The sequence below is a fragment of the Pezoporus occidentalis genome, unplaced genomic scaffold, assembly GCF_034315485.1.
Source record: "Pezoporus occidentalis ecotype Australia unplaced genomic scaffold, CSIRO_AGI_Poc_V1 ctg158, whole genome shotgun sequence".
NCBI classification, from domain to species: Eukaryota; Metazoa; Chordata; class Aves; order Psittaciformes; family Psittacidae; genus Pezoporus; species Pezoporus occidentalis.
In genome coordinates this window covers 108,126-125,211 of record NW_026913404.1, presented here as the reverse complement: position 1 = coordinate 125,211, position 17,086 = coordinate 108,126, and the positions used below count along the sequence as shown (strand labels likewise).

At 39.4% G+C, this 17,086-nt stretch overlaps 1 protein-coding gene across 9 annotated transcripts in view; it reads right to left on the bottom strand.

The window, feature by feature from the left end:
- The window catches only part of CLEC16A (C-type lectin domain containing 16A), a 149,052-nt gene that overhangs the window by 108,800 nt on the left and 23,166 nt on the right, over nucleotides 1–17,086 (bottom strand). For all 9 annotated transcript variants that reach the window (XM_062611837.1, XM_062611830.1, XM_062611832.1 and 6 more), the window contains 7 exons: nucleotides 16,577–16,706; nucleotides 10,594–10,694; nucleotides 6,280–6,402; nucleotides 4,225–4,334; nucleotides 3,698–3,742; nucleotides 2,399–2,449; nucleotides 364–492 (listed from right to left, as the gene is read on the bottom strand). In XM_062611837.1, coding sequence (XP_062467821.1) covers nucleotides 364–492; nucleotides 2,399–2,449; nucleotides 3,698–3,742; nucleotides 4,225–4,334; nucleotides 6,280–6,402; nucleotides 10,594–10,694; nucleotides 16,577–16,706 — 689 coding nt within the window. The remainder of the gene's footprint in view (nucleotides 1–363; nucleotides 493–2,398; nucleotides 2,450–3,697; nucleotides 3,743–4,224; nucleotides 4,335–6,279; nucleotides 6,403–10,593; nucleotides 10,695–16,576; nucleotides 16,707–17,086) is intronic.

Here is a 17,086-nt window from a genome sequence, read left to right as displayed (position 1 = left end):
AAGACAAGCAATATGAAGTCAGCCAGCTTTTCAGTGGCGATTCTTACCATAGGAATATAATGACAGACTGAAATAACAGATCACAAAAGGAAACTGCCAGCGTATGTCATCACAACTTCTTATGCCTTCTTATGGGGTTGTCCACATGGTCTAAAAAATTAAATCCCCAGTACAAGAACATACTGAATTGATCAGACACAAGAAATTGTAGAGAAAAGTTTTTTTCACTGTGACAGGTAAATATTATATACTCTACACACAGACCTGCCTTCATAAAGTCTTCATGATTTTACGGATGAAGCTTCTAACCAAGCAGCTTTCAAGGAAAAAAAAAAAAAGGAAAAGAAAAATAGCATGACTCACTCTTCGTGTTCTTTCTACATCTCCACAAGGCAATCTTTTCACAAAATCAATACCAGTCAGTGGTGTCCCCGTTGGAGGCAGTAAGATTGAGGCATCCATCATCAAGTACTCCACATTCATGGGTTTAATCTATAAAAATATTTTAGCATTGATCACTATACAGAACAACAAGCATCTGCATCTTTACTTTCAAATACAATTCATGGTTGCATATTTTAAGAGGAAGGAACTGTCAGAGTCCCGAGATATTTTTTTAATACAATCTATCTTATTTTGAGATCCTTACACACAATCTCTATTTTATTTGCTTATCATTCCCTAACACACTGTTGAAGTTTCCATACTGAAAAGAATCCATGGGAAAATAACTCTGAAAAATTACAGACAAAAAGCTATTTCATGAGTACTAAAAACAAAAGCCTGTCACGTTCTTGCAACTTCAATCATAAGAAAGTTTTCCGTATCTTTTTCTCTCCAAAAGAACTCTCAAGTATCAAGTAATGCAGTAACTTTCACACTAGAAAATTCCCTTCAACTGTGCCACTAAGAGAGTCTCTCCTCTACATGTCTGCCTATTTTCATGAATAAATGATGTCTAAACTATCTATCCTGCTATACCTTTGGGCAATTTCATCCAAGACTTATTACATACACATGCACTGGAGACACAAACTTCTTTTTGCCAGGAAGCCAGCTGGAATGGCAAGAACATACAAAAGCCTGTTCCACAGCTTGTACACTACTGGCCCAAAAGAAAAATGCAGTCATATGGGCATTCCAAAATAGCCAACTGTAACTGGAAGCATTCCTGGCCACTTTGCCATGGTCACATACCATAAAAGTAGCAGACTGAAACAAGGTCCAGAATATTCACAGCACAGTTTTAACTGCTGCCTTGCACACATATAGACTTAAAAATAATTTTTAGCCAATTTTTCTGATCTCAGAACAATTCATCTTCAGTGTCTAAAACACTGCATTAACAAATTCAATAATGTGTAAAAAGATACAGAAGCCTACATAGACATTTGTCCTGGTTTCAGCTGAGATAGTTAATTTTCTCCCTAGTAGTTGTGTCTTGGCTTTAGTCTGAGAAAAGTGTTGATAACACTGATGGTTTAGTTGGTGCTAAGTTGTGCTCACACTAAGTTAAGAACATTTCAGTCTCATGTTCTGCAGCCACGAGGAAGCAGACAGGACACCTGACCCAAACTAGGCAAAGGGGTATTTCATACCACAGTACATCATGCCCAGTATATAAACTGGGGGGAGTGAGCCAAGAGGGGGACTGATGGCTGCTCAGGGACAGGCTGGGTATCAGTCAACAGGTGGTGAGCAACCGTGCTGTGCATCACCTGGGTTTTCCTTTTTTATTTGTTTTACTGCTATTTCCTTTTATTATCATTATCATTGTTATTATTATATTTTATTTCTCTCATTAAACTGTTCTTTTTTCAACCCACAGTTTTTTACCTTTTCTTCCATTTCTCTTCCCCATCCCATGGGAAGGGTAGGGGGGGTGAGTGACTCTGTGGTAATTAGTTGCTGGCTGGGGTTAAACTATGACAACAATGAACAAATGAGAACACAGAACTAAAATCCCTAACAAATAAATAACTACTTCAGATGCAACTCACATATGTGTATGCTGGTTTAAACAGTATTTTACAACATAAAGGTGAAGAATGTTAAAAAAAGGAAATGGAAAGTACAATACAGGAAGATTTTCACATTGCTTAACACCTAAAAAAAAAAAATCCAATGTCTCATTTCCCAGGATAAAGCAATTTTTATATAATCACTTTCTGAAAGCAACAGGCTTTTATTAAATAAAGAGCTGTAAAATTTCACAGAAAAGATTCACGTAACTGTAGAGATAACTCCTCAGAGACAAAAAAGCCACCCTCATTTTGTTATTCTATTCCCAGAAAAAAAAGATACCAGCACTGTCAGTAGTTAGCAGTAAGTACTTGCACTTGCTGCTGTGCTGTATCTGGGTTTGAGGATCTGGCAGGGCGGAAGGGGTGTCACTTACAGTCATGCTCCGATATTCATCTTCAAACATATCCAGAAAAATTTCTTCTCCCTTTCAAAAAGAGGGATAAGGACAGACCATAAATCCTTACAAACATGAAGCCATGTTTGTTTTGTTTCATCATGTACTGGGTGTTCCAGTGCCACCACCAAGTGCAGGGCACAGCTGAGCCCCTCAGCAACAGTTACGGCACCTCTGGGACAACATGCCTGGGAGAGAGATTCCTGGGCAGGCTGCAGAGAGGGCCATGGTGGAGCAGGTGAGTATGCCCTGACAGAACTGCTGTCGTGGAGGACCCACACTGAATCAGGTTTCTTTCCTGAAGGACTGCAGCCCATGGAGAAGAAAACCCGCACTGGGGCAGGGGAAAAGAGTGAGGAAGAAGAAGGGCCAGAGATGAACTGCTATGGACTGACCCCAAACCCCTCTTTCCCACCCCACTGCACCACTCAGGGGGAGAAGTTAGAAGAGTCAGGAATGAAGCAGCAAAGATGACCTAGGGAAAATGGAGGGGTGGGGGGAAGGTTTTAATTTGTCTTTTTTTCTGACTATCTAAATTTATTTTAATTGCCAGTAAATTAATTTTCACCAAATTGGTTCTGTTTCACCCATGATGGTATTGAAAAGTGATCTCCCTGTTTATCTCAACCATAAGATTTTTTTATCTTACATTCTCCCTCCATCCTCTTGAGGAGGGGGAGTGAGAGAGCAGCTAGGTGGATGTCCTGCAGAAAGTCAAGGTCAACCCACCACCTCAAGTTACTTATTGTATGTAAGCCACATTGAGAAGACATCCTTCAAGAGAATTCTAAGAACAATACAAAGAGGCTTTAGACACCTGAAATCTGTCATGGATTTACCACTCATTATACAGAAGTTAATGCCTGGGGGTGCAGAGGCCTCCAGTGAGAAGATTAAGTAAAATTTGAGATCATAATTTCAGATATGAAATAAAAAGCAATGCCAAAAAGAAACAACATTCTGTATTAGAAATGTTCTAATAGTGTGGTTCTGTTCCATGAAATACATAAAATACACGCCAGTTACATCAAAAGTACATGGCTTCTAACTTGACCTCCAGCACAAGCCCTGTGGGACTTCGTGATGTTATGCCAGTGTGGTATGGAATGGCATGAAAGCAGAGGAATCCTCCAAAATGACTTTCTTCTATATCACACATTTAGAGTGCCCCTCTTAAAAAGTGCTGCCTTGGGCACTCTGTAAAGACTGGGATGCAGACTTGCTTCTAATTCCACATTATGTAAAATATTTTTTTCTTGCAGCATTTCGCATATATACCTTATAGAAACGACGAAGGAGATGAATACTTTCCTCCCTTGCACCCTAGGAAAAACAAAATAACTGTGTTTCAGGGAGTAAATGCACCATTTACTCAAAAGTCACATTTAAACAAAAAAAAATGCCGAAAAAAATACATAAGAGACTATCTATTAATGTCACAATACTCATAGCTTTCAGCCCAGAATTTGATAGAACACAGTTCTTGCACTCACAAAAATACAGTTTATGCAAGCTTGTTAGTTTCAAAAGCACTCCATATCATTCAGATGGATGGCATACAGAGTTCAGAGAGAAAGGTCAACGTAACCTTGCTGGAGAAGTTAAGAAAGATAACAGCAAAGCTGAGAACACAACACAGGGTATTGATTCTCTATATTCACTGCACAGAGTCACCAATGGAAAGATGTTCTAGAAGCTCAAATTTCACATTTATGCTTATTGCAATCACAAGTTAAACAAATTTATTCAACTATAAGACAAAGACAAGTGATGCTGTGACTGGTAATGTGAAAGAAAATACTTACCTCAAGGCAAGCAAGGTGAACATCTTTTATGATGCTGCTGTTTCTAGAGAACACAAGCTGCTTCAGCAACAGGCAGCCAAGTTCTAAAGTTGCCAAACGGATTTTTCCATCTATGAAAAGAAAATTTCAATATACAAAATAGCAGCAGTCCAAGTATCACTTGTCTCATTACCAGATGCTATTAAATGCTTCTACACTTTTCTGCAATTGTCATAAACTTTGCTCCTCTGTCATACACACCGTATCTGAGAAGGATGAGTGCTAATGTTGACTTACAATTTTGATGGTTATTAAAAAATATCCCAAAACTGGAAGAGTAATTCAAAGCAGAAGAAAACTTCAAGCAGAAGCGTGCTATAAGAAGGCAATAAATACTATTAGAAAAGAAGATGAAAACAATGCCTTTGTCAATCTGATTAGGGAGAGCTGAATTACACTAAAATTCCAAAAGACTCACAGCTGTTTGGCATGGGTAAAGTTACAGGACAAACGGAAGTTGTGTATATAGCATACTAAAAAGGCATAGCTTTTCCTTAATTAAAAAAGTCCACAGGATTCAAATACAGCCTGAAATCTGGAGAAGTCAGAGTGAAAGAATGCACTGAGATTTTAAGCTTGTATTTCAGAAGGATTAATATAGGTATAATCCTTAGGATATGTATTATATATAAGAAATGCAGAGTTGGAGTTCAGTGATCAATACTGAAGAGACAAACATCTTAGCTTTTGACCCCAACCCCATCTATTATTTTACAAGTTAGCAGCATGCTGTCAGAAACTAGACAAAGGTCAGTAGCCCAAAAAGCAGAGAACAGGAAATGTTCTACACAGCATTTAGCAAGCTTACATCCCCCTATTTCCACCCCTCCCCAGAAGTACTTTTGTTTAAATAAATGCATTTCCTCATCTTGCACTCTTTCCATCTCCCAGTATGTCCAAAGTCTTTATATATATAAAAACATGGTCTTAATCTGTGACTGACATCAGCTCAAGTTAATACTCTGTTGACTAGTCAAATAAGCATTAGATTTTACCCTGCAGACAACCAGAAATGTGATTGGGTGTCAGTTTCAGGGGAAAACCACATCTACTCATTTGAAGTTTTAACAGGGGAAGTGAGAAGAGATGTGGCTTAAACAACAATCATGTTTCCATGGAATAGGCCACTGAGCCTTATCCCTCATTTCACAAAGAAAGTAGAACTCAGGGAAAAAAAAACAGGTTTTCTGCAAAACAGTTCAGAAACTGGATATATAATGCAAAAAAAACCAACCAAACAAAATAATCACGGGAAAATATGTCTATCACCTCTAGAGACAGGATGCTATAAGCAAAGGCTACCATATAGTTTTCAAGTCTACTACTCCACTGGAATTACTTTCATAAGCAAAGGTGCCACAAATCATATATCCAGGATGCTGAATCACAGAATGGTCTGAGTTGGAAGGGACCTTAAAGCTCCTCAAGTTCCTACCCCCTGCCATAGGCAGGTTGATCCAAGCCCCATCCAACCTGGCCTTGAACACTGGCAGGCTGGGGCAGCCTGTGCCAGTGCCTCAGCACCCTCACATTTATCATTTTCTATTAATTCTGCTTATTTCCCAAAAGCACATACACTTTTTCGTAATTTCAGGACTTTGTCCTGAGTTGCCGACTAGGGTTAAACATGACGTATTTGCACCAGACACTCTCCCCAGGCACTGGGAAGTCTGAAGCCCGGGGAGGGCCTCAGGAGACCACAGCTGTCCCTGCCAGACCGTTGTGAAATCACTATATACCTCATCACTTTTCTTTACTCAAAACCACAGAAAGTAGGAATTAAGACAACAGAATCATGTAGTACTCTGAGTATGAAAGCAACTATTCAGCAGAAATCCAGAGCTCCTCACCAACCAAGAAAAAACTGATTGCTGTCTCTCACAGACTGTATTGTTCATGGAAGAGACAGATGCTTCCCCCTCAAAGACAAGAGGCTAGGGAGCAACACTTTCTTTTATCACTTCCCTCCCCTCCCCCCCCCCCCCCCCCCCCCCCCCCCCCCCCCCCCCCCCAAACCTGGTTGTGCAGCATAATTCATTATCCTGATGAGCCCTTCTGCAAGTACATGGTTATATGAATTTCTCTCTTCAGCATGTTGAGCTGGAAGCTGAATTCTCTCCAGCTTGACTGGGTCAATTCCTTTGTGGGAGATGAAGGAAGAAAAGTAAATGAGGAAACAGGTATGCCTTGACGTAAGTATTATAATATACTGCAGTAGTTTTCTCAGAAGCAGCAATACAAAACTGGGCAATTTAGTTTTGAACAACAGAAAGACTAAACGCGTTCATGTATCGCTGAAAAATCTGAGTCTTAAATGGAGCCTACTTAGTGAAGGCACTCAAATCCCAGGTGGATGGTGACATCCAAGCCATTTTGCTGCATCTGGAATTCTCAGACTATTTGTTTGCAGCATCTAAATCAAAGTCAAGTCATATATCTGAAGAGCATAATGGCTACAGGGGAAAAGAGGAAGTCCAATTTGAAATTCTGCTCTAGGAATAAGTGACCAGTTCATTTATGTTTAAAGAAAAAAGGAATTTTATTTAGTAACTAGTGGCCTTTTATTTAGTACCCTCCCCAATAGATTCTCACTGATTTGTAAAAGGAAACAAAACCCATCTTTCTTTCTTCCTCTAAAATAGCAGTTATTTCTCAGAATAGACTGGTTACTGTAAGGACTCTTAAAAATAAATGAAGTTATGGACTGCTGAGGATCCCCCTGTCCTTGTTTTAAAGGACGGTAATAACCCCATAAAACAGAAGATTACTATCTCGGGGTTTATAGTGTCTTCCAAACTTGTACTTGTAGTACATTAACACCACCATTCGTGGTACCTGAATTATTTCTTCAGTAAGCAAGGTCTGTTTGAAGATTAATGACAGTATTACAAATGTCATGATGAGACTAAAAAAAGGGAGGCAGGAGGGGAAGCATTTAAGGAACAAGGGCAATCAGAGTGCTAGTGTTCACAACAATCTTAACAGTTTGATGAAATGTTAAGAAACAGTTTTCCTTCTGGGAATAAAAGCTACTCACAAGTAACATTTCTTAGAGAAAACCTATATGCAGATTAAATTTTCACAGGAGGACATAGTCATTAACTCACATAAAACCATTAAGAAGACTAAGAAAACACGTGGGAGGAATAAGGCAGGACCAGACAGGTACTCAACAAAGTGGCCAAACTGAAATCACAGTGAAAGAATTCATATTCAGCATCTTTCTTTTGGTTGTCTGCCTGCCAAGGACACCAAGTTCTGCATTCTTGAGATAGAGCACATGCTCTAGCAACATATATGAAGGGTTCCTTCTGGGATTAAAAATCTTTCAGATCCAAGAGGTACATGTATGCACCTAAATAGATGTGTCACAAATTGTGATTCTTTTTTATTGTTCACACAGATATTTCTTGCTGGTGAAGAACAAGCATATTTTCTTTAAACTCATTCAAGCACATGGTGCAAAATGCAGACTCAGTATCCAATGGAAGGAGTCATGATCAAAAGCCTCAAAAAGGTGTCTACATTTAGTGACTAAGACTGAGAAGGCTGCTCCCTTAGAAGCAAGGCCCAAATCAAAGTTCTTGGTTAAGCCAGAGCAATTCAGTGGTTTTCTGAATGAGCTCTGTTTTAGCCTTCACCACTGTACCAGAGTGAGCAGGATTGGGGGGAAATGGTGAAATTCAAACTGACCAGCTAGGGAATCAGGAACAGACCTGAAACAGCTAATATACTGAAACAGAAAACCACAACTCATTTTCCTGTGGTGTAGAGAGGACAAGTTTGTATTGCACTCAGTCACAAGAAATCATCCTAGATTTCCAATTCATTACCTGGTGAACTGATTCAAGTGCTCACTACAGCATTTACCATCTCTGTCAGGCAGTAAACAGGTAATCAGATCCTAGACGCACAACTCTTAGAGAGTTACTGCTTCCTGAAACTGGGGAAACAACTCTCCATGTTTGGACCTTCATGCCCTTTTGTAAAAGAAAAGGGTCACTGACCTGTATCTTGAGAAAGTCTGTAAGCAGAGAGATCTCTTGCATTATATTGAATTCAGATATAAACACACTGACTCCAGCTCAATCCTGAGGCACCTTTCATGACTGATATTGAATCCAGGGTAGAACAGAAGAGCTGCTCTTTAACAGCTCCTGAACTTTTAAAGAACAACATTCGTTCTTGCATCAAACAGGGGCACTAAATTAACAGCTTGTAAAACCCCTCTTGTTCAAGACAGATGCACTGATTCTTTGGCCTCTAAGGCTGAAAGCAGTCTATTACAGGCCACGGGAGGAGTGGGCTCGTGAAAGACAAGACCACCAAACCTGGATGTCATTATCTGTCCAGCATCTAAGACCTAGGACCAAGGATATGGGGAGAAGGGAAAATAGCTTCCAAAGAGCACCAGGCTAATGTAAACTATTGACAAAGAAAGCCAATGAATATAACCTAAAGAATTTTTCATTTAGAAAGGTCTGATGTGACCATCAAAGAAGGAAGTGTGTATTTTGACCTCTTAACAAATAACAGGTACCTCGAGTTTAGGGCAAGGATATGTTTAGTGTCTTGAAAGTTAGATATTTCACCACCTGTTGTATTTCTCTTGGCAACCCTGGATACTGGGTGGAAAATAAAGAGCACAGAGACTGCTGAAACTAAGCAGCAAGAGGCTGTATCTGCTGCATTCCTCACTGTTTACAGCAATACTACAGATGTAAGCAAATAATCTTTGAAACAAGAGAGGATGTCAGACTTTTTTCTGGGAAAAAAGATATTGAATAGTGACTAACTATACTGAAGGAAAAAAACAGTGGGCTGAAGGACTGTAGTCTTAAGTAGAAGAATTCTTAGGAAATACAACCCTAGAGTACATGTTTACTCCTTTACAATGACACTGAAAGGCTTCTGGGGACATTCTGAAGCTGCAACAGCTACAGCTAATGATTTTGGCTATTCACAGCTTCAACTAATGAATTTTAAGCAAAGAGAATCAATTTTTGACATCAGGGTTTTCTAGCACAGTGATGCTCAAAAGGCCTTTAGTAAAAGACATTTTTTGGAAGAGGTATACTGGTTGTAGGGTGGGCTGGGAAATAAGAGATGCGAGTCAGAGAGGGCTAGAACATGGCAAGGCTGTGGTGCTATCTTGGGTGATATTAGTTGTGTTATTATCTTATGTCATAAGAGATTGTGAAAGCCCTGGAATTGTCTGTAAGTTATCATCTCAGAGAAGCACTGTTGGAAAAAGACAAAGCCATCAAGAGGATGGAAGAGAGCAGGAGACGCTTATCTTAGATAGTTTCCTCAAGACTTCATTTCCACTCTACCTGACCATTAGAGGTACCCTGAAGCTAAAATGGTATCCTTGCTTTCAAGCATGCCATCACACCTGATGGCTCTCTTGCTAAGTTTACTGTAGCAGTTAATTCATTTAAATAACTAGTATGTCATAGAAACTATACTCATAAGCTAAAAATAATTCAAATTCTGCTCTCAGTTCATGACATACATTCCCATGTATAAGCTATTTACATTACTGTTCCATAAGGAATCTATTTAAAATGCACAGAAAGATAAACAGCACAAAAGCTAATCATAACCATCCCTTTGAAAAGGTTATGTATTCTCGTACTGTCTGAATTATAACAAAGTACACATTTAACATAGGTTTGCTAGTTTATAAACAATAGTCCAGGCTCCTTGGAGACCTGCAAGATGTCTTATAGCATAGAACACTGACAAATAAACTTTTAATCAATTATGGCATAATGGATGAGGCAGCTGGTGAGGAGTTGCATAGTTCAAAAAGAATAACTGAAGGACTGCCAAAGCTGGATAGAAATAGGCAGCACATGACTTTCATAATCACATCTGATTCTCTGGCCTCAGGCAATATCTATAAGCTAAAAGTATACAAAGATGTAATTTTAACATACGGCGGCAAGTTTTGGAACATTTTATACCTGGCTTACATGCAGCAATCACAAAGTGGGGAAAAAACTGGATGCCATATATCTGCAGATTGAATACAGTGGACTTCAACTGATATTAAGAGATGAAAAATTAAACAGAACAGTCCTATTCCACTTCCAAGAAACCAATGGAAGAAAAGTTATCTGATGTTCACAAAGCTTTCGACCAAATTATTCTTAAAAATGTGATCCTTAGCAACTGTTTTTACTTACAGCATACTTTTTTCTTCCTCCCCCATGTAAAGAATTTCTCATCCTTTAAGGCATGCATAAACAGAAGTTACAAACAGATCCTGCCTGTCCAAAACTATGTGCCTCATTAGTCTCCCTAGAAGAAGCAAACATTGCTTACCTTTGTTGTGTGACATTGCATATAAAAGACAGAGCACAAAGAGGGCATAGTAATCATCTTCAGCACAGTCCAGTGCATTATAAACCATATCAAGAAAAGGCCTGTGGGAAGGAGTAATTTTACAATTGGTCAGAAGAAAAAGAAGACATCTACAGAAAAACAAGTAACTATGTTGTTCTAAATGTAGCTAATGGAAGAGGCAAAATTACTGTAATCACATTTGCAGGCATTAAACAAAAAATGAACCTTTTTAAGAGATTCGGATCATAGCTAAGCTTTGTATTACATTATCACATCCTGACATAAATTCTCATGTTTTAATGGGATTTTTTACATAATACTTTCCAAGTGTCTGTTGACACATTTACTAAGTTGTCTGTAACACATTTAGCATGTATGTAAGCAAAAGCCTGGTTTAAATATTTACATAATTAACATTAAAGAGCTGCTATCACTGTTGAATTAAAAAAACCCTACCTTAAATCTCATGTACTAAATGGACTTGAAGTTTTTACTATTACAAGAAAGCAGGTTTCACTAGAAGTTTGGAGGAAGCTAGGTTATTCTGAAAGAATCAGTCAAAAACTTAACTTCAAACAGTTCTAGGAAGAAAATTATCAGGGATGGAATATCTGAATGGAAAAAAGAAATGTTTAGGCTGCAGATAAGCCTTTTTTCCCCACGACTTTTAAGCATGTGTGACCTATGACATACATACAGGAAGCTTCAAATAGCATCATGGTCGCCCTTCACCCATACCCTGAACAGACCAGAAAAGTCAAGTTAATCCAGAAGCTGTTTGGAAAGCTCAAAGATTCAACACATACTAGCAAAAACCTGATAGTAAGGCAACTTGGCTTCTTGTCTTCAGCTGGCTTGCACCCAGTCAGCTCAGAGCACGAGTAGAAATTAGGTTAGTTTTCACAGGTGGTCCAGACAGAAAAAAATTAAAAAAATAAGAAATCATGGAAGTGATAAGAGAGTTTAGAACCTTGATCGAAAAGGGAGAATTTCTACTTCTCAAAGAATTTTTTTAACAGTGAAAAGAAAAAAACATCCTTACGTTACCCAAATTATATCCAAATAAAATACAATATCATACCATCCCAACTCATAAAACCAAGTATATTTTCCTATCTTCAGACTTAACAGACAAAAAGCATGCACTTCAAACTCATTGCTGTGGTTAGTGATGGGTCCTAACAGCTATCAAAGATTAGAACACAACATACCAATCCCAGACCTGTGGCACCCTGATGGTCACACTTAATGTATCCCAGTAAGCCACTCAAAGTCACAACAATGTATTTAACACTTCCCCTCCACACACATTTCAACAACACACTCTCTTGTATTAAAACAAGGCTATGACAAGAATAACTGAAAACACTGTTCCTCTGCCCAGTTCACAACATCAGTCGTATGCTTGGGCATTTCTGAAGCTGGACTTACAAGCATCCTCCATGATCAACTACCACTGAACTGTGCTCTCTCTTTGCCCAAGTTCAGCACTGCCCTACGTACCTAATCCAAATTGCTTAGGTACAGATACTCCTATTGTAGGTCTCAAAAGGAAGTAACTACTCATGCAAAAGCAGCCTGAAGAATTAGCAATGTTGAAAATAAACCAAGAGTGCCTTCAGTCTTCCTAAGCATTGAAGAAGCCCTATAAGCCTCATGACATCCTGAAAAGGGGTGCTTTACACACAGCAAAAGGAGTCCAGCTTCCAGGTCTGAAGAAGAAAAAGGACCAAAATATCCAGGTTCAAGACTACTAAAATACAGAAATGCTACAGCACTGGGTCTGTTGTCATACCAACAACAGACAGTAATTACCCTAAAAACTAACATATGATGTAAAAGTAATATTACATGGTATTAAATGACTTCTATAATCTCTAGTGCATTTTTCCTTGTTTTCAGCCACATACTACTTAAATTTGTGAAACTACAGAATTTTAAGAAAATATTACAGCAGAGACCTAAATGCAGGAGAGACCCAGAAAAACCTCAGCTGTAAGAAGGTAGCAACAGAAGGTACAACGTAGCATGAAGATTTTGCATTCTCGAAAAAACTTTACTATGTAACATATCATAAAAGGAAGTTAATTTAAAACAAGCCTTTAGGCTTAAGCTCTCAGTGGTGAGGCACATCAAAATAAATTACACAAAGAACACTTGAACTTTCTCTTTTATGTTCTTCACAGTAGTAAAAAGGCTAAGGGAGACTGAAAACCTTTCACAGCTACAGCTTTTTAAACTTCAAATACCACTGTTTTCTGTTTATTTTCAACAAGTGTCGAACAAATTTTAAAAAACATTTTTCATATTAATTAAATATTAATAATGGCCATATGGCAAGTATTTTCCATTGTATTTCTTAACCCTGTAAGCATTTTCTTCCTTTATTAGCCTTTTTAGTATAGTGACTTCATAGGAGAAACAGGTTAAATTGCTGAGGTGAATTGCTGAGGTGAGTAGCTTGAGAGAGGACACCTTCAACACCAGAGCGGCGGGGAGATCAGCATCCAGGAGCCTCAACTAGGGACCAGGTTAGGAAAGGTAAGGCCCAGTTAGAATTAAACTAGGCTAGGGATGTTAAGGATAACAGGAAGGGATTCTACAGGTACGTAGCAAATAAAAAACAGACTAGGGAGAATGTAGGGCACCTCAGGAAGCTCTCCGGAGAACTGACTACCCTGGATTTGGAGAAGGCTGAGCTTCTGAATGACTTCTTTGCCTCGGTCTTCACTGGCAAAGGCTCTGACCAAACCACCCAAGTCTTGGAAGGCAGATGCAGGGACTGTGAGAATGAAGACCTTGCGTCCACTGTAGGAGAGGATCTGGTTCGAGACCATCTCAAAAATCTGAACGTGCACAACACCATGGGTCCTGATGAGATCCATCCCCGGGTCCTGAAGGAGCTGGCAAATGAAGTTGCGAAGCCGCTGGCCATCATATTTGAGAAATCATGGCAGTCAGGTGAAGTTCCCGATGACTGGAAAAAGGGAAATATAACCCCCATTTTCAAGAAGGGGAAAATGGATGACCCAGGGAATTACAGACCAGTCAGTCTCACCTCTGTGCCTGGCAAAATCTTGGAGCAGATTCTCCTGGAAGGCATGCTAAGGCACATGAAAATCAACAAGGTGCTTGGTGACAGCCAGCATGGCTTCACTAAGAGCGAATCCTGCCTGACCAATTTGGTGGCCTTCTATGATGGGGCTACAGAACTGATGGACAGGGGTAGAGCAGTTGATGTCATCTACCTGGACTTGTGCAAAGCATTCAACACTGTCCCACACGACATCCTTGTCTCTAAATTGGAGAGACATCAATTTGATGGATGGACCACTCGGTGGATAAAGGACTGGCTGGATGGCCGCACGCAAAGAGTTGTGGTCAATGGCTCAGTGTCCGGCTGGAGACCAGTAACAAGTGGCGTCCCTCAGGGATTGGTGTTGGGACTGGTCTTGTTTAACATCTTTGTCGCTGACATGGACAGTGGAATCGAGAGTGCCCTCAGCAAGTTTGCTGATGACACCAAGCTGTGTGGTTCAGTTGATATGCTGGAGGGAAGGAATGCCATCCAGAGGGACCTCGACACACTTGTGAGGTGGGCTGATGCCAACCTCATGAAGTTTAACCATGGCAAGTGCAAGGTCCTACACCTGGGTCGGAGCAATCCTAAGCACAGCTACAGGTTGGGCAGAGAAGAGATTCAGAGCAGCCCTGCAGAGAAGGACTTGGGGGTGTTGGTTGATGAGAAAATGAACATGAGCCGGCTTCAGTGCGTGCTTGCAGCCCAGAAAGCCAACCGTATCCTGGGGTGCATCAAAAGCAGCGTGACCAGCAGGTCGAAGGAGGTGATCCTGCCCCTCTACTCTGCTCTCGTGAGACCTCACCTGGAGTACTGTGTGCAGTTCTGTTGTCCTCAACGTAAAAAGGACATAGAACTCTTGGAACAAGTCCAGAGGAGGGCCATGAGGACGATCAGGGGACTGGAACACTTCCTGTATGAAGACAGGCTGAGAAAGTTGGGGCTGTTCAGCCTGGAGAAGAGAAGGCTGCGTGGAGATCTCATAGCAGCCTTCCAGTATCTGAAGGGGGGCTATAGGGATGCTGGGCAGGGACTCTTCATTAGGGACTGCAGTGACAGGGCAAGGGGTAACGGGTTAAAACTTAAACAGGGGAAGTTTAGATTGGATATAGAAGAAATTCTTTCCTGTTAGGGTGGTGAGGCACTGGAATAGGCTGCCCAGGGAGGTTGTGAATGCTCCATCCCTGGTGCTGTTCAAGACCAGGTTGGACAGAGCCTTGGGTGGTATGGTTTAGTGTGAGGTGTCCCTGCCCATGGCAGGGGGGTTGGAACTAGATGATCTCAAGGTCCTTTCCAATCCTAACTATTCTATGATTCTATGATTCTAAGTGCCATACAAGTATTCTTCAAATTATTTATTCTTGTAGACTGCCCACAATGGAAAACTGCAACATTTTAGGAATCACTATCATCATAATCATTAATGATTACCCCAGTTAAGAAAGTTTCTCCCACTTCAAGCATGACATAAAAGATCACTGTATTTTCCATTACCACGTGGCTTACCTTATTCACAAGACTCAGCAACTCCAATCAGTGTAAGAAAAAAGCTACACACACTTGAGCAAATGTTTTGAGAAATTTAGCTACTGCTTCAAGTATTACAATTGGCATATAGAATAACACGAAATCTTAAGCTGTACCAGCTTATCCACCAAATATTTGCCAAAAATGTTTGTACAAAACTAAGGCCACAAATGCCCTACACAGGATCTATCCTTATTTTAAAACTACCTTTAGCTCTGCACATTCTTTGATGCTGTTTATATCTAGGAAAGATGCTGACAGATCATATCTGCAGATCAAAAGAATTCTGAAATGCAGGTATTTGCCAAATGCACTGGCATCTCACACATAAGAATTTTGCAATTTTCACCACCTGAGCACCTCAGCTGTTTTAGTATTCAGTGAAGTCATTGCCAATTTCTTTCTAAAAGCCATTTGGCACGTATTTTAGTCAAAATATCAATAATCTAGAAAAACGTATTTTAAAGCCAGGTCAAGTCAAGGTTCAATTTCACTTTTACAGTGAAATTGTTATCTTTATTAATGAATGCAATCTAAGCTACGTCAAAGCTATAATGGAGACAGAACGAAATTCTGGGAATACTAGGCAGCATTTCCCAAGTTTAAAAATAAATTTCAAATCCTATTAAACATGTGCATTTCCCCAAGGGACACATTTGCAATTACTTTTGGGTTAGAGATGGCACATTCAGTTTCTTTTCCTTAGCGTTCTAATAACAGGAGTGCAAAATTTATACTGAGAAAGTGCCTATGGGGCATTTAATATATCCAAGTTTAAATTTTGAAGTCAGAGCAACTTCTTCTCCCCAAAACACTTAAAAGCTGTGTTTCAAAAGTCTTCAATAACCCTAAGATACGCTGATGGACCTTGGAAACTGTTCGTAAGTTATTAGGGTTTATCCACAACTGCTATTTCTAAAATTCTTCCAAATTCAGCCCTGATCAGAAGAATTTTTATTTTTTTTCCCTCCCTACAGGTATATACAAAATTGGCAGACATGACCATATGTCATTAAGAAAACTTCTTAATTTAGAGTTTTAGAAAATTCTGGAAATAAAACATTTATATTCTGGTATTATTGTGTTAATATTCTGTAATTTAATTTTACTAACTTAAGGCATCACAACTACCATAAAGGAAGGCACAAAGGAACAGGACTATTTTAAAAACTGATCGGTAGAGGTCTTATCCCATTTTTCTCATCCCACAAGTTGCCTCACTTATTTGTGATCCACAAAAAACCCTGCAATTTTAATCGGAAGCAGATTTGAAACTTCCTTTAAGAGAAGTGAGAGAATTAACAGGAGTGCAAGTAAGGAAGAAATCCAGCAAAATACACTGCAGTATCTTTATACCTGTTCCAGTTTGTTATCTCACTCCCAGAGGCGGCTGCACTCTTTTCTTCATCTGTTGTATTCTGTTCAGTCACAGTAGAGATAGGCAATTCTGACAGTTTACACCTCTCCATGATTACCATCTCTATTTCTAAAACCAAACCAAAAAAACTTTATATTTTTAACAAACAGCTATGTAAGCTCTTTTGTACTTTCCATTTTGCATTAAAAGTGACTGATGCAATTATATCTTGGAGGTGCAACCAGAACCTTGGAAAGGTCAATGAATTAATAGATGTAGGCAAAATTTCTTCTCATTAAAATAGTTTGTTTATATTTCTTTAAGGAATTTAACTGCTATATGAAAATTATGCACATACATAATATATGTAAAGACAATATATAGATTTTGGCATGTAAACAAGAAACAGCAATCCCCCTTCCCTCCAAACCACTGGAAGAAAACACACAGAACTTCTTTCTGGGAAAAAAGAAAAACCTCTGTGAAAATAATGGTGAGATTGGGGCATG